This window comes from Galeopterus variegatus, unplaced genomic scaffold (assembly GCF_000696425.1).
Source record: "Galeopterus variegatus unplaced genomic scaffold, G_variegatus-3.0.2 Scaffold5727, whole genome shotgun sequence".
Lineage (NCBI taxonomy): Eukaryota > Metazoa > Chordata > Mammalia > Dermoptera > Cynocephalidae > Galeopterus > Galeopterus variegatus.
In genome coordinates, this window is record NW_007731838.1 from 105387 (window position 1) to 131166 (window position 25780).

The window sequence follows — 25780 nt, forward strand, 5'->3', positions numbered from 1 at the left end:
GTTATTTTGCTGTGGGAGATGAAGCAAAGTAATTGAAGTAAATCAGGGTTAAGAGAAATGTGCTTTGCGGCACCACAAGATGGGCGGTTTGTACATCTTGGTCAATATTGGTTTCCAGATCTTAACAATCAGGGTTATAATGACAGGAGTGTTTTAACATGCACACAAAAAGACTCTAAATGGCTTTTCAATAAACACATCACATAGTGTCTAATGCTGCAGAGCCATCAGTTTATTCCTTTTCTTTTCTTTTTAATTTTCCTTGCAAATTAATCCATGTGAAAACCGAAAAAATAACCTTGTGGAGCATCGTTATTTTAACCAATGACTGATTCAGTCGGAGTATTTGAGATGTTTTATAAGAACCTAATCACCCTTATGTGAAACATAATTGCTAATGTAAATAAAATACTTTTGTTATGTTGAAATTAAAAACCTGGAGGAAAAAACAATACCTTGTTTCACATATCTTCCTTGGATTCTCTTGCAGGGGAGAGGAGGGAGACAGGAGCCTGCAGCACAAGTGACAGCTGTCCACAGCCTGAGAGTGTTGTGTGTGTTACATTCTGGAATGCATGGGGGTAAACCGACAGTAGGGATTTCAGGATGCGAGTGAGCCTGGCTCTGTCGCAGGTGTTGTGTATGTGTGAACCTGCATCCCTCGAAGTATACAATGATAAAAGGCTCAGGACAACTGGCCCTGCAATCAGAGGACTAAAGGTTTTTTCGATGGTTTAATGATAGAAGGTAGAAAAGCCCACTGTCTTAGTCACTTTGGGCTGCTATAATGGAGTACCTTATACCGGGCAGCTTAAACAACAGACATTTATTTCTCCCAGTTCTGGAGGCTGGAAGTCTGAGATTGGAGTACCAGCATGGTGGGTTCTGGTGAGGACCCTCTTCCTGGTTTACCAAAGCCACTGTCTCACTGTGGCATCACGTGATGCAGGGAGAGAGAGTCACAAAGGCCCCACCTCCAAATACCATCACTGTGGGGGTTAGGGTTTGAATACATGAATTTGGGGGTACACAAATATTCAGATCACAGCACCCACCATTACTACAGTGCATTTAAATGAGTTTAACTTTTTTGTCTGTATTCTTTCTCAGAACATCTGTATTATTGGCTTTTCAGTTATAATTTATTAATGATGAGCTTTTTTATCAACCATTGTATGTTCTGCATTAGCCTAAATATTTTGCAGATGTGAACATTAATACATCAAGTTACATTGTATTATTTTTCTGCTACCACATGCCCTTATTTCTAAAATCTGAGACTAGGGAGAAGCTAATGACACAGTTGAATGAGACAGTGTTTGCATGGATGCCATTGCATACCACATACTGTCTGGCGTTGTGACCGTTCTTAGTGCTTCCCTGGGCACGAGGGTGCACAGTGCCCTGGGTGGAGGGTGTCCCCACAGTGTGACCACCATGGCCTTGGGGAGCATTGTTTCATACGCCGTTGTTACTAAAGGCGTCTGGAAGACCTCCCTGAATTGGGGACATTAGATGTGATGCATCCTTTATTCCATGTCTGCGCTCTCCTTTCTAGTCCTGTCAGTTCTGAGTTCACACTAATAAAGTGATAATAATACAGATGAAAGGCGTGTTCACCAGGTTATGTCACCTCACTAGGTTAGACCACGAGAGCGTGATGCATCCTTTATTCCATGTCTGCGCTCTCCTTTCTAGTCCTGTCAGTTCTGAGTTCACGCTAATAAAGTGATAATAATACAGATGAAAGGCGTGTTCACCAGGTTATGTCACCTCACTAGGTTAGACCACGAGAGTGAGTGTGAAACATATTGAGTTCCTGGAAGAGGAAAGGCAGAGCAGCTAATACTGACTTTCTGTGTAGCCAGTGGCACCTGTCCTTGCCCTACCTCCTCCTCACTGTCCCCCGGGTGTGGGGGCTGCAGGGTGGGGCTTTGCTCCCCACTGCGGACCCTTCACTCATTGCGGCCTCCCGTGCCCCTCAGACCGACTTGTGGAGACCTGGAGCCTGTGACAGCCTGTTGCAGGGCTCCCACCTGTAGTGGCTGGAAGGCCCTCGACCTCTTGCTCCCTTTCTCAGAGCCAGGCTCCGGTCAGCCCCTCTCAGCCCTGGGCCCTTCACAGGTCAGAGGTCACAGGTCACAGTGCACGGGTCTCCACTCATAGGTTACCTGACTCAGGAGAGCTGGCACTGCACAGGGTCTTCGAGGTGTGCGTGGGCTGCGGCCTGCAGAGCTCCTGCTGCTGTGACCTGAGTCCCTTGGTGGGTGTCAGCACCCACCACTGCCTCCAGCTGCACTGCCTGGAGCTCCACCTTGAACCATGCTGCCTGGGCAGGTTCCCTAACCTTCTGGTCACTTTCACTTCTTAAGATTAAGTTTTTTCTCATGCAGAGCTTCGCCTCACTCCACATGCAGTTTAGATCTCCCTTCCCCATGGAGGGGGCCTGGTCCCTCTCTCCTCCTCCCACCCTAGCCTCTGGCAGGGTGAGGTCTGGGAGACTTTCCCCTGTCCTTATTGGGTCCAGTCTTTCTGGGCACTGGCAGGAGAAGAACAGGGGAAGGAGCTGTGTTCCCCTTCTGTGGGGCTCGCCTGCCCTTCCTGTGTTCCATCAGGTTGATTCCTCTGCTCTTGGGGTGGACTCCGACAAATGGTGTGGTTGCTTTCCCACGATGGCAGCTTTGCTCTGTCTCTCCCTTATTCAGAGGGTCATCTAGCCCCTCCCCTCATCCTGGCAGTAGCATGTACTCCTGACTCCTACCTTGTGCTCTGTGGCTCACTAGGAGCCATGGGGATGCGTGGCTCTCCCTCCCACGGTTGTGGAGGATGGATAGGAAGGTTGTCCTCTTCATGCTCCTGGACATCACACCTTGGTGCCTTCAGGCCTGGATGTTATGAGTCCCTTGCCCTCCCCTTCTGAAATCTCTATACCAGAGGGGGACATTCATCTCATATTCACCCAGAACCACACACACACGTGTCACCTCTCGCAGAGTTTCAGAGACGCAAAAGATTACTCAGAGCCCGTGTATTTAGAGCGACGAGAAGCCCGAAGGGACTGCACCCAGGGGAAACTCCTTCCAGAGAGGAGAGCCCAGGCACTGCCCCGAGTCAGGTTTTGCTTCAGTTTTTATTTTAAAGACAAGAAAGTTACAGAAGAAACACAGGTGGTTAATCAATCATAGTGAAAACATAAACAAACTGGCTACATGACAATCTTCATTAAAGCAGGTGTAACTTAAAATAGTGCAAGCAATTTACCATCAAAACGAGTCACAAAACTAAACTATGTGACATATAAAAAGAAACAATGAGATAATCACTATAGAAGCACTTAGCTCCCCAAGAAACTCAAAGAAACACTGAGGGTAAGATGTGGAACGTCCCCTAACCACTAACTAGCAGAATATCCTGAAGATTTTAGCTCACATACTTTCCCAGCATTTAGGTTTAGCTGCACCAAGGGCGACTGCCCCCAGAGCAATCACTTTTTGCTGTGCTTCAGTTCTCTTATCTACATCAAAGGCTTTAGTCCTGTGAAAGTTTTTTGGTCTTTCCTAATCTTAGCATTTTTATGTGTTTTCCTAAAGAGTTGGGCTTTGGCTTAAAATAAGGACTTTGGTCCTTCTATGCTATAGGCTTTGGCCCTGTGAAATGCATATGTTTTATTTCTATCTCATTAATGTTAATATCCTCCACACACGCACACACAATTGAGGGATATGTGTTTTCCTAAAGAGTTGGGCTTTGGCTTAAAATAAGGACTTTGGTCCTTCTATGCTATATAGGCTTTGGCCCTGTGAAATGCATATGTTTTATTTCTATCTCATTAATGTTAATATCCTCCACACACGCACACACAATTGAGGGATACACACTCAGGAACACCATGATCTGCTCTGCTCCCACCACAGCCTCGGCCAGGGGACCCCTCTGGTCTCCAGCGCAGCAAACCTTCTCCTCACATCCAGGTGCAGCTGCCCAGCTCTCATGGGTAGTCCAGGTTTCTGAGTGCAAAACCTGCTGTCCCCCATGTGGCCACACATAGCAGTGCTTCCTGCCTGGCACATCTCTGCAGGGCCTGCCCGGAATGGCTGTCCCCTGTCCTGGGCTGAAGAGTCTGCCTCCCACTGGCACTGCCTTAGCACGTTGGGGTTGATGATGGAATCTTTTCCGAGCCTGGATTTGATGTCAGGAGCAGGCCAGACTTCCACCACCACAATGTAGATTTGACAGATGCCCATTTCCTAAACTGCAGCTTGGTATAAAGCGCCATGTCTGCGGAAGGTGGCTTTGCACTGCATTGGCTCTCTCGCCCGAGCTTCAGCACCAGCCAGTGCCAAGCCAGCCCCTGAGGTTTCCAGCAGCCCCCTAGGTTCCCATTTCCTTCAAAGCATTTGCTTTAAAGTTGTGTTGGTGAATAAAACAGCTAAAACTAATCGTTGCCAGTAAAACCTCTCTTGGTTGGCAGATGGGTTTTTAAAATTTGTCATCTGATGTTTTTCCTGTCATCTGTTTTCATGTTACCTTGGTATTTATTCTAGAAAACTTGTCGAATTAAGATTGAATGCAGGCCCCTGGATCTAGAGAGTTATGACAGATTCCCACAATTATTTTGAGAAGAATTTTGTACAGTAAAATTTGGAGCTTTTCCTCAATACTTCATTGATTAACAAAGAACATTGCTGAACACGTTTTAATTATAAAAGCAATACCTGGCCATTGTAAAAAAAATTTTAAAACTGGATAGATAATTGTTAGATGCATAGATAATAGAGTGACTGAGAATCCTACAATGGATACATTCTTATCTAGACCTTTTCTGTACAAAATGCATTTATATATATAAAAATGTTAACACAAAGCCAGAATTATACTAAAGCCATATTAGCAACTTTCCTTTTTTCAATTAATATATCATAGATAGAGATTAGACAGGCAGGCAGACAGACCGACAGGTAGATGGGCTGGTTCTTGGGAGGGGCCCCTCTCTCTTGTACTTTGGCTGGGCCCTGGTAATGTGGCTCCCTCCCTGTGTATCTCCAGCCAGGGCTGCCAACAGCTCCCTGATGTCACTAGTTCCTGAGTGTTTTCTGCTCCTTGGTTTGCTTTACCCACCCGCAGAGGTTATTCATTATCTTTGCTTCACTCGGCCTTTGGGAATGCCAGCTGCTTTCTGCCAGGACTGACTGACAGAGGTGGGTGGATATTTGTATGGAAGGGCCTCTCTTTTCAGTGCTGTAGAGGATTCCCGTGATTGGACTTCCTATTAACACTTTTTATTTGCTAGGCAATTTTTAAGATATACAAAATAGTACGGAAAATAATACAGTGAACTCCCACGTGCCAATCCTATGCGTTATCAGTACAGTATCTCCTCAGCTGCATTTCGTTTCTCTGCCCCCGTCTACTGTCATCATAGTGTTTTCTGCATAGGCATGTGTCCCTGAGCAATAGGTGGTTAGTTTTGGCGTGTTTTCAGATTTCACGTAAATGGTGTTTATCCTCTTTGTATTTGTCCACAACTTGCTCCCTTCATGTGATATTTTGTTTGGGAGAGTTGTCCACGTTGTTGTGTACACTCTTATTTTCACTGCTGCGTGGAGTCTTCTCCACTTCCTCTCCAAGTCTTCTGTTCTTACCACTGTGAGGGGCGGGGTAGAGTAGAGTGTCTCACCAAGTGTGTGACGTGCATCTCCCCGACCACAGGGAGGTGAAACAGCTGCCACATCCTAAGGGCCTTTCGTGGGTTGCCTGTTCATAGCTGTCACTTTCATATTTGTTGTCTTATTTTTAGAGGGTTCTCATACCTTCTGAATACACATCCTTTCTTGATTGTACATATGGCAAATATGTCCTCACAGTCTGTAGCCAATTTTTTCAAATTTTTTTATGGTGACTTTTTTCATACAGAAGTTTTAACACTTCAATATAGCCTATTTTATCCATTTTTTCCTTATAGTGTGTGCTTTTTATGTCTTGCTTAATTAATACAAGTACAGTGGATTCTCATTATTCACAGTAATTATGTTCTGTAAAGTCACCACAAACACTGAATTAGCCAATACTGAAGCATTACTCCTAGGGGAAATATAGGGTTAGGTTCCTGTGAGCCTCTAGTCACAACATTTTGGTCAACCGATTAATACATAATTTTGTTTTATGTGTGTGTCTATTGAAAGACACCTTATTTAATGTATATTGTTGATTCTTCAACACTGATCTCCATCCAACAGCACTATAACCCATGTCTGAACAAAGCTCATCTGACACAAATATTTTCTCCATAGGCATATCACAGCCTCTTGTGCTTAGGAACACGAGACAGCACTTCAGCACTGCACTTGGGGGCCACTTTAGACAGTGAAATCATCAACAGAAAACGCAACAAGAAATGTGGTACTAAACAGACCACAAAAAGAGACACTTGTTTACAGAATATGAGCTGAAACAAGAAGGCAGGGCATCACCTTGTTTAACCTCAGCCAGGAAGAAGTGCATCAGGCAACTCACATTTTTTGCTACTCTGCATATATCTGAGAATGGCTGCAAAAGCACTGTAAGTATTGATTTTGGAGTTACAAATAAATTTTAGGAAGTAGGTGAATTCGCAAATAATGAGGATTAACTATACTTCCCTTCCCCAAAGTTATAAAGAGTCTCTTACAGTTTCATTTAAAAGTTTTAAAGTTGTATATTTCAGATTTAGGATTTTTAAATTCCCATTTGCAAATGGTGTGAAATTATTGATGATTCTGTATGGACACACAATTATCCTAGTATCATTTATTATGACCCGGTCCTTTACCTACTGATCTGTCATATGTCAAGTTTCCATGTACGTGTGGTTCTGTTTATGAACTGTTCTTCTGTTCACTTAGTTTATTTTTCTGCATTTTATCAATTCCACCCTATGTTACCGACTCTGCTTTTATAATTGGTCTTGATATCTGGTCGGGCAGATCCCTTCACGTGGTTCTTCCAAATTATTTTGTCTGTCCTTTTATTTCCATTTAGAATCTTTTGATATAATAATAGTCATAGCAATAGAGTATATGTAAGTTATAAAGAATAATAATAAAATGAACCCCTGTGACTCACTAGGATATCATGTATAACATCTCATCTACCTGTGACCTGTGTGCTTTCCGAGGAGAGGGAACTACCACCTTGAATCTTGTATTCTTTATTCCTTTGTTGTTTTTTTAGTTTAATTACCTAGATGCCTATACCTATAAACCCATAAACAATGTTGTTTAGTTTTGTGTTTTTTCTTTAGTTTTATAAATATGGCATCATAATCTGTATAGGCTTTTACTACTTGCATTTCTAAAAGTCATCCAGGGCCGGCCCTGTGGCTCACTCGTGAGAGTGCGGCGCTGGTAGCACCAAGGCCGTGGGTTTGAATCTTATATAGGGATGGCTGGTGTGCTCACTGAGGGTTGCGATCCCCTTACTGGTCAAAAAAAAAGAGTTAAAAGTCATCCACGTTGTTGTGTATAGTTGCAACTCATTCATTTTCATCGCTCTGGAATATTCTGTCTGTGCATGTACTGTAGTGTATTGATCTCTTCCCTTTCCCTGTTAGCAGCAATGCTGGTCAGAATGAACACCTGCATGTATGTCTCATTGCACACTGGGACAAGAGCTTCCCAAGAGGACTGATGCAAATATTCAACTTTAGAAGATGATGCCAGATTATTTTCCGAAGTGGTTGTGTCAATTTTTACACCCATTAGAAATGTCTTAGAGTCCTCATTGATCTACATCTCCAACACTTGGCATTAGTATTTGTAGGTTTTGCCAGTCTAGCAGATATCCAAAAGGTATTTTGTGGTCTCAATTTACATTTCTCAGCTATTACTGAAATTGATCATTTTTTTAGGTATTTATTTACCATGTTTCTTCTTCTGAGAATTACCTTTCATGTCTATTTTCCATTTTCCTGTTGGTTATTTATCCTATTATTTTTTTTTAACAAAGTTTAAGCCTCTAGTCACAACATTATGGTCAACCAATTAATACATAATTTTGTTTTATGGGTGTGTCTGTTGAAAGACACCTTATTTAATGTATATTGTTGATTCTTTAACACTGATCTCCAGCCAACAGTACTATAGTTTTTATCTTATTTTAGAAACCCTTTCCTATTTTGAGGACATAAAGATTTCTCACTTGTTTATTTTACTTATTTTTCCTTTCACATTTATGTCCTTAATCCATCTGGCATTGGTTTTTGTGTACGTTGCCTGAATAGCCAGTTATTTTAGCAGTTTATTGAATATTCTTTACATATAAAAAATACCTTGCCTTGTCTGTCACACAGCAAATTCTAATACTGTATTTATTTGCATCTTTTTCTGTTAAATGAATCTTTTTTTCTCTGTGTCAGTACCACAGTGTCTTAATTAGTATAGTATTATGATGAGTCTTGATACCTAGTAGGAATTTAGATTTGTACACTTGCTCTCTAGTCAAGTGGTTACTGCCTCTCACAAGTGCTAATATATAGTCCTTACACCTGATAGCTTTCCTCCAATTCCTCTGCCCTGAGCTTTTCTTGGATCCCAGGACCCCCCAGGACCCAGCCACCAAGAGCATTGTGCCTGGCTCCCAGACCTCTAGTGCCAGCACAGGGCTCTGTCTGATTGGCTGGTGCTATAGCTGTACCATGTATTAAGTCATTTGAATCTCACCTCTGCCTTAACCTATAAAAACTGAGAGAATGTGTTGAAACTTTTTAAATCATTTTTAGATCTGCCTGATTATTCCAGGTTGTATTATTCTGTTTCTGTTGCTTATAGCAGAATACCTAAAACTGGGTAATTCATAAAGAAAATAAAATTTATTTCTTATAGTTTTGTAGGCTAGGAAGTCCACAGACCAGAGGGTGCCTCTGATGAGGGTCTTCTTCTGGCTGGGAACTCTCTACAGGGGCCAGAGGCAACAAGGGTGTCACATGGTGAGAGAATGGGAATGAGCCAGAGAGCTAACTTCTCATTTGCTCTCCTTTTAAAGCCATCAGAATCATGCCCATGACAATCCATTAAGCCATCAACCCATCACTCCATGAATGGAGCAGTCCATTTACTAGAGCACAGTCCTCCCAGTACAATCACCTCGTAAAGGCCTCACCTTCCACCACCGTATTGGGGGTTAAGTTTCAACATGAGCTTGGGGGGACATTCAAACTACAGCACAGGCCATCTCTGTTCATTGCTTGCATTTGTTATTCCATTTTTGAAGATTGCTTTAAACATTTTATACATAGCTGTTCTATAGTCCGTATTTAACAACCCAACATCTGAAGTTCTTGAGAATGTAAATCTGTTGTTTATTGTTCCTGACACCTCCCACTGATGGCTGGCTCATGCACTCATATAGGGAGTGATTATTTAAAACTTTTCGGTTAGTTTTACTGTGTATATTTAAGGTGTACAACATTTTTTGATATACATAGTGAAATTGTTATGATAGTCAAGCAAATTAACATGTCCATCATCTCACATAGTTACCCTATTTTTTTATTTTTTTTTGTGGCAAGAGTACCTAAAATCTACTCTCTTAGAAAAAATCCTGAATACAGTACAACATTGTTAATTATAGTCCTCATGTTGTACATTAGAATTCTAGACTTACTCATCCTACATATCTGCAACTTTGTATCCTTTAACCCACATTTCCCCATTTCCTGTTTCTCCAGCCCTGCCCCTTCTAATCACTGTTTTATTTTCTATTTTTATGTGTTTTACTTTTTTTTTTTTGATATTTATGGAATGATTTCTGATTAAGAACTCATGTGTGCTTGATCTTAATGTATAGGAATCCTGTGAGCCTAAACTGAGCATTATGTCCTCCAAAACCAATTCATCTCTGCCTGGGCTGGGAGCAGGAAGTGCTGACATCTGAGACCACCACCTGCATTTTTTTTTTTTTTTTGTCCTTTTTGAGACCGGCCGCACCGCGCTCAGCCAGTGAGCGCTGTGAGTGCACTGGTCATCCCTATATAGGATCCGAATCCGCAGCGGGAGCGCTGCTGCACTCCCAGCGCCGCACTCTCCCGAGTGCACCACGGGCTCGGCCTGACCACCAGCTGCTTTTGAGGGGTTGAGCTTAATTCTGGAGTCTCTATCCAGCTCCCCCCTCTTACTGCTAGCCCAAGGGAACAAATCCCAGTACTGCTATTAATGTTTACACTCACTCAGGACAACCCTGTTCCAACACTTGCTCACCGCTCACAGTTCCCAGCTCCAGTTTTGGCCCCTTCCTTGAATATCAAAAAGTAGCAAATAGCTTTCTCCATCTTAAAACTTTATGGAACTGTAAGAACATAATTAGTCTATGAATTACAGTTATGTACACAGATTATAGTTTAGGCAATCTATAGCCATCAACTGAAGGCTAAAAGCTATTGCTTTATAGAGCAAAGGACAGGTTTTCAATGACCAAATCAAGTGCAGTTCTGAACCATTGTGGAGAATGTGTAAATTTTCTCATGGGTCCTTGCTCAAAGTTAAAAGTACCATTTAACAAATAGCACATATTGTGTGATGACCAATCCTGTCCTCTTGTAGCAGCACTTGTGTTATTGATGGTGCCTGAATGACCAAAGCAAGGCCAAAGTTCGCTTATATTTTTAGGGATCTTAAATGGGATGTTTGTGTCTTGAAATGATAGCTTACACAGATTCCTCCATGAATCACTTACCTTCCCCATATGATAGCCTAATTTTAGCTCCTTTTGCAGGATCAGTATTCAAGCCATTCACTAAGACCTGTGTGTCCAATAACTGCTTTCTACAGAGACAAATTAAATGTCCCAAGATCTGTTCCAGGATATGTCGTAACACTCATGAAATTAGCCCAAGAGTGAGCCCTGCTTCTGCTTAGCAGATCTTAAGACCAGGACTCATTTTTCTGCCTTCATATTTGCACTGGGCTATATTACTGTGGGAACATGTTTAATCATTGCATGTTAACTTTGTCTTCTGTAGCATTATTATAATCTTACCCCATTTCTGCTTCACAAGGTGGAAGGGGATCAGGCAGTGGCTTCTGTAGTCACAGGGAACTTACAGGAGAGCAGGGAATTTCCTAGAGGATGTTCTAGATTGGAATACATGGGATCATGTGTACATAAGCTAAGCCCTGGGAATGCTCCTAGACTCCACAGGCATGTGGACACACCCTAGTGCATGCTCAGTACATTTCTCACCTTCTCTTGAGGACTTGCCAGCCCCTTGATTAGATCATTGAAACTAATCCATTAATACCGTGGTCTTTCTGGCAAAAAGTCGATCTTTACTGATGGCTTTTTGAGTATAGTATTTTATATACTTGTGTATGAAAAAGATTGAATTGAAGGATGTAACAGTATTTTAAATCTCTGATCATTTTTGTGAATCATGCTTACTTTTTTTTCTATTTCTGACATGTATTTGAAAGTAAATTTCCTAAAGAAGAATGAATTGCACTTAGACAGTTAAAACTCCATGAAATATACCCTCTAAGATAGAGCACAAGAGAAATATCTCTGCCTTCACCATCTTCTTCTTATTCACAATGCTCAAAGTTCTAGATAGTGCCACAAGGCAAGAAAAAGAAATAAAAGGCATACAAAATGGAAGGGAAGAAATAAAACATTTGCAGATGGCCTGATTGTCTACATAGAAAATCCCAAGTCATCCTCAAAACAAATTACTTGAACTAATAAGTTCAGCAAGTTCACAAGATACACACAAAAATCAATGACATTTCTATATACTAACAATGAACATGTGGAAAATGAAATTAAAAACACAAAAATGAACCTCAATCTAAAAATCATAACCTAGGGGCTGGCCCGTGGCTCACTCAGGAGAGTGTGGTGCTGATATCAACAAGGCCACGGGTTCTCATAGGGATGGCCGGTTCGCTCACTTGTTGAGTGTGGTGCTGACAACACCAAACCAAGGGTTAGGATCCCCTTACTGGTCATCTTTTAGAAAAATGGGGCTGGCCCGTGGCTCACTCAGGAGAGTGTGGTGCTGATATCAACAAGGCCACGGGTTCTTATAGGGATGGCCGGTTCGCTCACTTGTTGAGTGTGGTGCTGACAACACCAAACCAAGGGTTAGGATCCCCTTACTGGTCATCTTTTAGAAAAAAAAATAAATAAAAAATAAAAATCATAACCTTATTCAAAAATTGATTCAAAATGGATCATAGACTTAAAATATAAAACTATAGAAATTTTTAGGAAAAAAAACTAAGAGAAAACATCAAGATCTAGGGCTAGAGAAACTTACAAACTTGATCTATAATAGCAAAAATTGGTAAGTTGGATCTCATGAATATTAAAAACTTTTGTTCTGTGAAAACCCATGTGCAATGGACTGAATGTTTGTGTCCCTCCAAAATTCATATGTTGAAATCCTAACCCTCAATATGATGTTATAGGAGGTGTGGCCTTTGGGAGGTAATTAGGTCATGAGGGTTCTTGAATGGGATTAGTACCCTTATAAAAGAGACCCCAGGGAGCTGACTTGCCCTCTTTCTACAAAATGAGGACACAGTGAGAAGATGCTCAGCTGCAACCAGGAAGTGGTTCCTCACCAGAACCCAACCAGGCTGGCACTCTGACCTTAAACTTCCAGTGTACAGAACTGTGAGAAATAAATGTTTGTTGTTGGAGCTACCCAGTCTATGGTATTTCTGTTAGAGCAGCCTGAGCTGATGAAGACTCTGGGAAGCAGATGAAAAGACAAGCCACAGACTGGGAAAAAATATTTGCAAACCACATTTCCAACAAAGGGCTAGTGTCTAAAATGCATGAAGAACTCTCAAGATTCAACAGTTAAAAAAAGCAAACATTTCAATTAGAAAATGGTCATAAGACATGAAACAGACATTTTACCAAAGAGGATATACAGATAGAAATAAGCTCATTAATAGATTGTTCGATATCATTAGACATCAGAGAAATGCAAATTAAAACCCACAGTGAGATATCATTAACACACCTATCAGAATGGCTAAAATAAAAATTGAGACACCATATGCTGGCAGTGATTCAGAGAGACTGGATCATTCCTGTATTGCTGATGGGAAAACAGTTACTCTGGAAAGCAGTTTGGCAGTTTCTTATAAAAGTAAACATGCAATTATCATATGACCCAGCAATTATAATCTTGGACGTTTATCCCAGAGAAATAAAAACTTATGTTCACACAAAATCCTATACACAGATGTTCACAGCAGCTTTATTTGTAATAGCTAAAAACTGGAAACAACCCACATACTTAAGTGATGATGATTAAGCCAACTGTGGTACACCCACATCATGGAATACTACTTAGCAATGAAAAGGAGTGAACTATTGATATGTGCAGCAACTTGGATGAATCTTAAGGGAGTTAGGCTGAATGAAAAAAGCCAATTCTGAAAGGTTACATGCTGTATGATTTCATTTATGTAGCATTCTTGAAATGACAAAATTGTAAAAATGGAGAACAGACCAATGGTTGACAGAGGTTAGGAAAGGGAGTTTGAGCAGGGAGAGAGAGGTGGGTGGTTCTATACAAAGGCAACATGTGGTGGGGGACTCTTGTGGGGATGGAACTGTTGTGTGTCTTGACTGTATCACTGTCAACCTCCTGGCTGTGATTCTGTACTATAGTTTTGCAGGATGCTACAATTGGAGGCAAGTGAAAAAATGGTACATGGGATCTCTCAGTATTATTTCTTACAACTGCGTATGAATCTACAATTATCTCAAGATAAAAAGTTTAACTTAAAATCTTGGCATTTTATTAAATACTGGTCAAAATTTTTGAGTTACAGGTTGTGATTGATAAAAATTGCCCACCTCCTTAAATGTTGGCCATTTCCAGGTTTTCGTAGACATTTGACTGACTACCTAATAGTTATCAGAATTGTAAAATACTTCATTTGGTTTTAAGAATAATTTGATCAGCATTGTAAAAGGATAACGGATGTGTGTATATTAAGAGCCAATTTTAATTATTGAAAACACAGCACAACAAAACCTTTGTGAAGTGGACGGCAGCTGACCAGTCTCATTCTGGACCCCCACAGAGGGCTAAGGATTCTGCTGTCTGGGCTGCCAAGTCGAGGCTGACATTCTCCCGCATCTTTTCTCATAGGATCTGCTCTTCAGCGTGTGCGCCCTCAACGTCCTGTCCACTATTGTGTGCGCGTTGGCCACGGCCATGTGCTGCATGCAGATGGTCTCCTCTGACATCCTGCAGATGGTGAGTGGCTCCTTCCTCCCCAAGCACACTCAAAGTGACCACCTGATCCCCTGCTCCTCTAGCCAGTATGAAACCAGTGTAGGAGAACGGCTTCCAACTACAAGAGGTGGGGACGATAGCACTTGGAGGTCCTTGGAGGTCACCTCGTGCTGCCCTCTGGAAGATGGGGCATCCATCCATTTGAGGCTGTTGAGTATTTATTTCAGGTGTTGTTGGAGTTCCATGTTGACAGAGCCCTGTGACCACCCTGTCCTCTCAGACGGCCTCTGGCCTGTGCCCCTGAGTAATGTTAGTGAAAGTCCTGCCACCCTAGACGTCCCCTAGGCTGGCACCTCCAAACCATGGTGCCTTCCTCAGGCTTCAGAATGCATTTTCAATAAAAGCAGTTTAGGGTTATTAGAAGATGAGTTCTTCTCTTGTTGAAAAACTGCTAATCTGTGCCTTTTAGATTTGCTAATTAACCCTGAGCTCATAAACCAGTGGCATCCTTGGACCCTCTGGCCAGGGTCTCACAGAGGAAGATCTGCTGCTCCCAGGGGGAGCCATGAGGCCAGGGGCAGGGGTCACACACTGATTAATACACATTTATAAATACACACTTCATTAATAATGAAGGCGCTTCATTGTTTCAATGCGAATGGAACACAGCCCACCGTGTAGTGTGTCACCACTAAGCTAAGGACAATAAAGAGAAATTGGTGGGAAGATATTGTTCCTCGATGCTGAGGGTAAGAAACTCTCTCTCTCTCTCTCTCACTCTCTCACTCTCTACCCCCTCTACTCTGTATGTCTGTCTCTGTGCGTCTCTGTCTGTCTGTTTCTGTCTCAACTTCTCTGCCTCTCTCTATCTCTTTTTCTGTCTCTATCTCTGTGTCTGTCTCTCTGTCTCTCTCTCTATGTCTGTTTCTGTCTCTATCTCTGTGTGTATCTCTCTGCCTCTCTCTGTCTCTGTCTCTGTCTCTCAACTTGCCACTGTGAGACTTAACCGGTCTCCCACCCGCTGTATTATGCATCCCATGAAAGAAAAGGCAAGCTGTTCTTGTAGATTTTTAGATTTGTTCTTTCTCACCCAGCCCATGGCGATAAATCAGTTAATCAAGATATAGGGCCAAGGAGAGCATCATTACCAAGGCATTAAAAATTCAGTGTCCCTAATCGTATGCAAGTGAGCCCTCCCTCCCAGCACGTACCCACAGCTGTCACAGCCGCTGACCTTTCCGAGAGGTTGCAGTTTTCTGAAAGGTATCTAATTAAGCAGTTATTCAGCAGCGATGACCTTTTGGCCCTGTTCCCTGAGGCCCCGTGTTGGTGATTTTCTCCAGCGTGTTGTGTGAAGGAAAGGTTAAACGCCAAGGGGTTCCACTCACCTCAGCAGATTTTACTACTGATCTGTAAATATCACACCAATGCGACCAAACTCACAGAACTAAAGACTGTAAATGCTAAAAGTTTGCATTCCCCTGATTTTAAGTATTAAAATGAAAACTGCCAACTAAATAAAAATGAAGTATGGTCTAGCTATGATAACATTTACAATTACAACACAACGTGCATCATCATTATGTACAGATAAGCATCGCTGATTGACAGGGTTACATTCTGAGAAATGCGTCGTTAGATGATTTTGTCACTGTGCAAACATCATAGAGTGTGCTTACACAAACCTGGACAGTACAGCCATTATAATCTTATGGGACCACCATCATATATGCTGTTCATCATTGACCAAAACATCGTTATGTAGCATACGACTGACATGTGGAACATGATCAGGCTGGAGTTATGGGTCTGAAGTCAGGCACGTCTGGGTCTGAGTCCCACCTCTTCTGCGTATGAAGCAGGTGATTCTGGGCACATCCCTGAATGACCTGTGCCTCAGTTTCCTCACCTATGAAATGGATCTAATGGAGTACCTGGTGATCACTCAATAAGTGTGATCTATTTTTATTTTTAAATGTGGAGGGAACATCAGTTTACTATTGGGACATCACAGCAATGACTGCGAGGCAGTGGCGTTCTAATGTACTTCATCAGCTGTAAAGCACTGTGTGAAAGTAAGGTATTGCTACAGTTACAACAGCCATCCTCAGAAGCCCTGGTTGTTTCATTGCTAATTACGTTGTGGGTTGTTGGCTTCAGACCCTGGCTTGGAAGTAGAAATACTTGAGTTTCCTGCTGGTGAGCCCTCCCTGTGTGCCCTGTGCTGCGGGAAAGGCAAGGCTCTGCTCCCCCGGTGAGACCTGGCTCTGCTGCTGAGCGTCAGAGTCACGAGCAAAGCCAAGGGCAACTGTGGCATATGGCCGTGGTGCGTGATCGTGGGCACATCATTACTTATTGGTCCCTGTTTCCTCTCCTCTAAATAAGATGAAGTTTTTGTCTTGCTATCCTCACAAAACCACTGAGAGAATGAACCAGGTAATATGTGGGATAGAGCTTTGAAAAGCATGGTGGCCCCACAGAGGCCAGCTTTTGCCATGGGGGTTGGAGGCTGGGCCAGGCTGGCTGCACAGACTTTGCCTGCAGAGAAGTGAGGAAGCCCTGAGGGATGGAATCGGGAACTGAGCTGTTCAGCAGGATGACTCAGATGCTCTTCTTAATTTCATACTTCATCTCATTAGCTTCTTTAATGAAGTAACATATGATCACTGAAACAAGTAAAATAATACAGCAGCATGTAAAGAAAAAGTCGATAAGCTTTCTTCTCCCACCTCATTCCCTGCTAACACTTTGCAGTGAGCCCTGCCATTTCTTCTTGATTTTATTAAATAAACATATACAAATAGATCGTCCATCTTCAGTTTCTCCCTTCCTTCCTCTTTTCTTCCCTCCTTTCCTTCATCCTTCCTGCCTCCTTCCTTCCCTTTTTCCTTCCTTTATTCCTTCCTTTTAGCCAAAATGGGAATTACACCATTCATATTACTTACTCTGCAGCTTGATTTTATAACCCAAAGCTATCACAAATATCCCTCCAGGTTAATAGAAAGAGATTATTTTAATATCTGTATTGATCCATAATATGGATGTAATGTCAGTTATTTGGCCATTTCTTTATTTGCAGATTCTTGATTTCTCTCCTGTTTTTGTTCTGGGTTTTGTTTATACCTGTGCTGCAGTGAGCTTGTGCAGATACTAGTAGTCTTGTAAGCAACCTCTGCTAAACCACTGGCAAGATAGCCACGGTTCTCCATCCCGTCTGTAGAATGCAATACCTGCTGCCCACAGCACCATTCCCCACTAGGAGCCCCTCCAATTCACCCCCACACCATTTCTGTTCCCAGAAGCTGGGTCATAAGCTTTCCTAGGGACAGCTGTAGGTATTCCCAAACCTGTTTATTCCAGTGCTGTTTGGATTACATATTCTGGTACTATATAAACCAACCAGATATGAATACAAAAGGATAATAGTTTCTGTTACAATAAAATTGAGTGCTCTGGAAAGATTCAGTGAAAGAATGTTGCTAAACATGTTGCTCTCAATTAAGATGTGGGTGAGACAACTATAAGGAATTGGGATAAAAACAAAAAAACTCTAGGGGAAGTCTACACACACAGTGCTTGATAATTGCCTTTAAATTCTAGTTTTGCTTTAAAAATTGTGAGGAAAGTGGAGTCAGTATAGTTAGGCCCCCTCACCTCATATCCGGCTGGGTATGATTCAGCACCTCTGTTGTAAACAAGTTATGTAAGAGTGGTGTAACCGTGCATGCATGCCCATATACTCCTTGGCTCATTGCTATTGTTGTGTACTTTCGGTATAAAAGGCAATGGCTCTGATCTGCTGGCGGCAGAGCTCGCATCGGAATAAAGCATGTTTATCCTGTTATAGGCCTCCAGAATTTTTTTCCAACTACCTGACTCATGACCTGCATAGGATGGGGCAGAGGGATCTATGATCAAGCCCGACAAAAATACAGAAACAGGAGGTTGGGTAGTGTCTTACAGGTGTAGTTTATGCAAGAAAGACTATGGGTGGGCACTCCACACAGCAGACTGTGGCTCACAGCAGAGGCTTTAGCCTGGCATGTATGCATATGTGGTTTTTTTCCTTGACCCCTGGGGTGAGGGGTGTCAGATAACAGCTGTCTTGACATACAATTCACATACCATACAATTTATCCATTTACATGTACCATTCAGTGGTTTCAGTGTATTCACAGAGTTGTGCAGCCTTCACCACAATCCAGTTTAGAATATTTTATCATCCTAGACAGAAACTCTGAACCTGTTAGTATTTACCCTCAGTTTCCTTTCCAACCTCCACCTCTAGACAGTCACTGATCTATATTCTGTCTCTGTGGATTTGCCTGATCTGTACATTTCATATGAATGGAATGATATAGAATGTGGCCTTTTGTGTCTGGTTTATTTCAATGAGCCTGATGATTTCAATGTTCAGCAGTGTTGCAGGATGTATGGCCTTTTGTGTCTGGTTTATTTCAATGAGCCTGATGATTTCAATGTTCAGCAGTGTTGCAGCATGTATCCGAACTTCATTTTTTTATTTATTTTATTTTTTTATTTTTTTTGTCTTTTTGTCTTTTTTCCGTGTCCGGCAACGGATCGCAACCCTCAGTGTTGCCCCCGTACCGGACCGGGGACCGGCAACGGGATCGCAAGCCTCGGTGTTGCTCCCGCGCCTCGCTCAGCCAGTGAGCGGGAGCCGGTCTGTATGTGGGATCCGAACCCTCGGACGGGAGCGCCGCCGCGCTTCCCAAGCGGCGCACTATCCAGTGCGCCACCGGGCCGGCCCGAACTTCATTTTTTTAAATGGGTGAATAATATTCCATTGTATCAGTATACCACATTTTGTTTACCAGTTTAGCAGTTGATGGTCATATGGGTTGTTTACACTTCTGGCTATTATGAATAATGCTTTTATGAACATCATTGTACAAGTTTTTGTGTAGACATATGTTTTAATTTCTGTATCAGTATACCACATTTTGTTTACCAGTTTAGCAGTTGATGGTCATATGGGTTGTTTACGCTTCTGGCTATTATGAATAATGCTTTTATGAACATCATTGTACAAGTTTTTGTGTAGACATATGTTTTAATTTATCTTGAGTATATACCTAGGAGTAGATATCCTGGGTCGTAATGCTGACTCTCTTTTAAGGAACTGCCAGACTGTTTTGCAAAGCAGCTGTACCATTTTACATTTCTACCAGCAGAGTATGAGGGTTTCAATTTCTCTACATACTTGCCAACACTTGTTAATATGTAAGTACATTTCTAGATGATTGAGAAGTGGCATTTCATTGCGGTTTTGATTTGCATTTTCCCTGACGATTAATGATGTTGAGCATATTGTCATGTGCTTAATAGCTATTTGTGTATCTTCTTGGGAGAAATGTTTTTTTTAAGATCCCTTGCCCATTTTAAAAATTGGGTTGTCTTTTATAACTGAGATGTAAGCGTTTTTTTATATATATTCTAGATAGAAGTTTCTTATCAGATATGTAATTTGCCAAATTTTTCTCTTATCATGTGGGGTACCTTTTTGCTTGATGTGTCCTTTGAAGCACAGAAGTTTTAATTTGGATGGAGTCCAATTTGCCTGTTTTTTCTTTAAATGATTGTGCTTCTTGTGTCATATGTAAGATACCATTGCCTAATCCAGGCAATTTATTCCTATGTTTTCTTCTAACAGTTTTATAGTTTCAGCTCTTACATTTAGGTCTTTAGACCATTTAGAGTTAATTGTTGTATGTGATGTGTGGTAGGGTCCAGCGTTTTTCTGTTCCCAGCACCATTTGTTGAAGAAACTAATCCTTACCCATTGAATAATCTTAGTAACACTGGTGAGAACCAATTGACCATAGATATACAGGTTTATTTTTGGAGTCTCAATTTTATTTTATTGATCTATATGTTTATCCTTATGCCAGTATCACACACTCTTGATTACTGAAGTGTTGCAGTAAGTTTTGAAATTGGGAAGTTTGATTCCTCCATCTTTGTTCATCTTTTTCAAAATTGTTTTGGGTATTCTGTGTCCTTGCATTTCTATATGAATTTTAGGATCAGTTTGTCAGTTTCTGCAAAAAATCCAGCTGGGATTTTGATAAGAATTGTGTTAAATCTGTGGATCAGTTTAAGGAGTATTGTCATCTTAACAATATTAAGTCTTCCAATCCATGAACATGGGATGTCTTTCCATTTATATAGATCTTTAATTTCAATTATATTTTGTAGTTTTCAAGTTTTGCACTTCTTAAATTTATTCCTATGTATCTTATTCTTTCTGAAGCTATCATAAATGGAATTGTTTTCTTAATTTCATCTGTAAAGCATTTATTGCTAGTGTATATAGAAATACAAATGATTTTTTTATATTGATCTTGTATCCTGAAACCATGCTGAACTCATTTATTAGCTTTAATAGTTTTTTTCTTTTTTCTTGGATTCCTTCTATATGAAAGATTACGTTGTTATGTTGTCTGCAAATAGAGATAGGTTTACTTCTTCCCTTTCACTCTGGATGCTTTTTATGTTATTTTCTTGCCTGATTCCCTGGCTGGAATCTCCATTATAATATAATGTTGAATAGAAGTGGTGAGAGAGGACATCCTAGTCTTGTACTTCATCTTAGGAGGAAAGCATCCAGTCTTACACTATTAAATAATATGTTAATTGAGGGTTTTTCATAGATGCTTTTTATCAGGTTCAGGAAGTTCCCTTCTATTCCTAGTTTGTTCAGTTTTTTTTTTAATCATAAAGAGGTGTTGTATTTTGTCAAATGCTTTATCTGCATCTACTGAGACAATCATGTAGTTTTTATCCTCTATCCTATTGATATGAGGTAGTATATAGATTGATTGTTTTTTTGTGTTGAGCCAAACTTGCATTTATGAGTTAAATCCCGCTTGCTTATGGTATGTCATTCTTTTTCTATGTTGTTGATTTTTGTATTGTGGTAATACTGGCCTCATGGAATGACTTTGGAAGTGTTTGCTCCTCTTCTATGTTTTGGAAGAAGTTTTGAAGAATTGTTATTAATTCTTCTTTAAATGTTTGATAGAGTTCATCAGTGAAGCCACGTGAGCCTGGACTTTTCCTTGAGTGATAGCTTTTGGATTACCAATTCAATCTCTTTACTTTCACATTTTCTATTTCTTCTCTAGTCTGTTTCAGTAGTTTGTGTCTTTCTAGGAATCTGTCCGTGTATATAGGATTTAAGTTAAAACTAAAATGTGCTACGTGTGTATGTCTGTTGGTATCTATAAGTATTGGTGTTTTTATGTTTTCACAGGCATAATTTTTCTCTTACCCCGTGTTTCCACTGGAAACATGTATTCATTTTCCTCCTCCTTCCCCCACACCATAGCCAACTTCTGTTTAAAATATTTAGTTCCAGGCTCCTGGGGTTTTCCCCTTTGGTATGTTCTTTCTATTTCATTCATCCTTAACCCTTAAATCACAGCATCCCAACACATTTTCGTTACCCCTTTAGGTTTAACTTCATATAGGATTTACTGCTCACACCTATTTCTGTGTCTTTATCTTCCCCTATTTTGACATCTTTGTTCTGAGTGAATTTTCCTTTGTTGGACTCAATTGTGAGTCTTGTTGGAGTAGCTCTTTGTTCTGATGTTTATTTTCATTTGAGACCTTCAGAGTGAGAAGCACTAATTTACAACGAGAGCATTGTTGGGGGAGGACCCTGGGAGCAGGTGTGTGGAAGGCCTCCTGCCATCCTTTCCTGATAAGCCAACACTAATTCCTTTTCTCAGGTAGAACCTATAGGATACTCCCGATCCATGTCCCCAGCTCCTGCTGCCCTTCTAAGGCACCTTGTTGAGCAGGTCACTGCACAGGGATGCTGGCCTAGGGAATGGAAGCCAGTGTTCTCACCAAGCTGTGGGCCCCACCATGGGTCTCCTCCCACAGGAAGGAGCATCTCCTCCTAATTTTCTCCAGGGGGCAGCTATGAGGGCCTGGGCATCCCTGCACCACTGTGTGGCATGGACTTTCACTGCCACCTCCCCAGCCCCTCTTTCTGCTCCTAAACGTCAGCAGAGAAGACCCCAGTCTTGATTTCTGCTGTGATTCATATGTTAACTTATGCAATTAAAATTCTAGCTATAACATTAGTTTTTTACGAGGGTCCCAGTTTTGTGTTATCTACTAATTTATTCAGTCACCTTTTATTTACTTATTTGCTCACTCATTCATTGGTTCATTCATTCATTCATTCAGTTAGCAGACACCTCATGTGTCCAGTGCTGTTAGGAATCCAGGATAGCGAGAACATGTCCTCCAAAAAACCCATAACTCCTTCCCAATTTTGTGGATCAGCATTTTGGAACAATTAACCATTGTTAGGACTAACTTAGTAAATGCATGAATACATGAGTTGCAAAGTATCAGAATTGGTAAAGATGAGTTACTCTGATATGTGTGGAAATAGTGGCGAAAGACAATCTGATTATGCAGTTCAGTTTATTGATACAGTTTAGCAAAGGAGGTTTTTTACCTCCTAAGTGTCTAGAATCTCTTTTTTTCATTATATTTTTTAAGCGTAATCTCATTTCTCCATTACATTATTTTCCTCCCCGTTCACTTCATTGCCAGCCACTTTTGCCTTAGGAGCATCCTCTGCTCTTGCAGGCATCTCCATTAGGTACTTGCTTGTTAACTTCCTCTTTTATTATTGTCATTTGCATTCTCACCAGGAATCATATGCCTAATAAAATAGAGCTCCTTTAGAAAGTGCAGATGGGGCCCTGTGCCTTCCACAAGACCTGGTAACTGTGGACATGGAGCCGGTAAGTGGTGCTGGCCAGTCGGGGACATAACACTACCTCCTGGGTCCCCAGAATCACCCAAGCTTACCCATATCTTCTCCTCTCCACCTTACCCCAGTGCTGGCAGGCCCTGTGCCTTCCACAAGACCTGGTAACTGTGGACATGGAGCCGGTAAGTGGTGCTGGCCTGTCAGGGACATAACACCACCTCCTGGGTCCCCAGAATCACCCAAGCTTACCCATATCTTCTCCTCTCCACCTTACCCCAGTGCTGGCAGCACCTGCTGAAGGTGGCTCTCCTTGGACCCACAGTGACCTTGAGGTCCTTGCAATCTGGGCTTAGCAGAATCATCTCTGGGTGGTAGGTGCTCCATATCAATCAGACCAGTACCAGTGGGCGGCTGATTAAACAGCTAGTTAAATCAGACAGTCATAAAAATAATGCGTATATATCATAAACATTTTATTTTTATTTTAAATATGCTAATGACCACTTGTCCACTAGTTTTGTGATTTGGGGCTGTGCTTTTCCTTTGGTTATGGGTCTGTTTGGTGTGCCTGGTTGTATTTCCTACGTAAACTTCATGGAAATTGCACCATGAATGATTTCCAGATTCAGCTCCTCTAAAGTGGAGTGAGCCATGGGAAGCAATCCGAGTGCAGAACTCCCCTAGACATTTGATTCTCCTCCACTCTCTTAGAACTGCCTTGCCCAGACCTATTTGGGAGCAATTTCTGCTTAGCTATTCTCCTTTATCGAGTCTTTCCAAAGCATTCAACTTGGTTTTCATACAACAAGCACCTCCTCTTGCCTGCATCCATATTTCATTCCGCAATTACTGTAATAACTGAAACTGGCCTCACTCTGTGTGGGAAGGTCTCCCTGCCGCCTCAAGTTGGGCATGGACTCACCGGGGGTTGGCGGCAGAACTGGAAAGCAGCATTGTGGGCAGTATCACCCCAGGGTCTGGAGCACCAGCTCCTCTGGTGGGTTGGTGACAGGAGGCTGATTAAGAAAATTTCTGCTGTAGTAATCCTGCTATTTCTACCAAGTCTGCAGTGGGGTAGAGGCTTTTACTCTGTATGAGTGTACTGCAAAAAGTTCAGGAAAAGATCAGTATTACCTTTCAATCCTATTTTTCCACAAACTTTTTGCAGTACCCTCATATTTCTTAGTCTTGCTGGAAAATCTCGAAGGTGTGTGCTCCCGTCAGGAGCCAGAATGTGGCGGGAAAGCTGGGCGATGGAGCTCTGTTTGCTGGTGAGGCAGGGAGGGCAGCTGCGGGCACAGGAAGGTGAGCAGACCTGTCCTGGGGCTGGAGGAGAGGAGGTGGCTCAGAACCCCAAGGTGTCCTGGGAATCCCAGCCCCTTGTCTCCAGGCCCCTGGTGGCCTGCCTGCCCTCCTCCCCACACCCCCATGGCGGAAGGCGCAGGCGCAGGGCAGAAGAGCTCACATATGTGACACAGATTCATCAGGTGGGCCCTCAGCCGTCGGGCGGTGCCCCTGACCTCCTCGTGTTCTCCCTCAGATCCCAGACTCTGGGCTGTGCAGATGCAACCATGTTTTAGGGGCCCTGTGTTAAGCAGACCTTGGGAAGCTGCCTGAGGCCAGATAGCCCCAGATCTCATCCTCATTCCCCCCACTTCTAGATGCACCTGGAAAAGCGGCACACGTGTAAGTAGGAATCTCCTCTCCCCAGAGCAGACAGCAGGAGAGCAGGGGCTTTTCTAGAGCATGCTCTCCGACACACACTCCTGCTGTGTGGGTGACGGCCTTGGTCACTTAGGGATGCTCTCATCAGGTGTGTGAATGCCTCAGCTGGGTACCAGGCACAGGTGGAACTTTGTCACCACACAGATAGGACCAGACGAGTTACAGATAGCCCAGGGCAAGCAGAACAACCTGGGAACAAGGAGACAATTCAGAGTCCATTTTCTACCCACTACGTGAAGCTGGAAACTAGATGGGATTAGTGAGCAGGGGTCTCACTCCTAAACGAGTTTTCAACACTAGTGACATGATTGGATTGGCTTAAAAATCATAGCTCAGCCAGCAGGATGGAGACTGAATTCCAAAGGCGGAAAATCAAGGCAGGGCCACACACATGTGAAGCTGGAAACTAGATGGGATTAGTGAGCAGGGGTCTCACTCCTAAACGAGTTTTCAACAGCAGTGACATGATTGGATTGGCTTAAAAATCATAGCTCAGCCAGCAGGATGGAGACTGAATTCCAAAGGCGGAAAATCAAGGCAGGGCCACACACGTACCCGCGCGGAGGAGATTCTCCAGGGGCTGGGCAGAGGTACCCGGGGAGGAGGCGTCTGTTTGTCTGCTCAGCAGGTATTTATTGAACCCCTGCTGTGGCCAGAGTGGAATACAGAGGTGGATGAAACACAGAGGCCCCTGGCAAGTCAGGAAGAGAAATTGCTCTTGAAGTTACACAGAGGTGGGTAACCCCAGAAAGCAGCCATCCCCCCTCAGAGCTGGGAGAGCAGAAGGGAGCGAGCAGGGTAACAGCCACCCCCTCTGGCCACCATCCACCTTCCCATCCCCCTGTGGCAGAACCTAGCAGGGAGCCTGCTGGCAAGGGAGCCTGGGACATGCAGTCTGCAGACCTCTAGCGCCAGCATCTCAGAGAGGAGGACAGAGCTGGTGACCTTGGGCTGCAAGACAGACTGCCTCATTAAAGAGACACTGATGGTGGGGAAGAGCTCAAGCAAGACTTGCAGGCTTTTCTCTGGGAGGCTGAGGAGCCAAGGTAAGAGGCTTCATTTGA

The 25780-nt window shown here is 42.5% G+C and overlaps 1 protein-coding gene across 1 annotated transcript in view; it reads left to right on the plus strand.

The window, feature by feature from the left end:
* Positions 1-25780, plus strand: part of LOC103605314 (protein FAM189A1-like) — a gene marked incomplete at its 3' end in the record, with an annotated part of 119338 nt that overhangs the window by 80114 nt on the left and 13444 nt on the right. The window contains exon 4 of the mRNA XM_008589889.1: positions 14144-14251. Within this exon, the coding sequence (XP_008588111.1) occupies positions 14144-14251 (108 nt within the window). The remainder of the gene's footprint in view (positions 1-14143; positions 14252-25780) is intronic.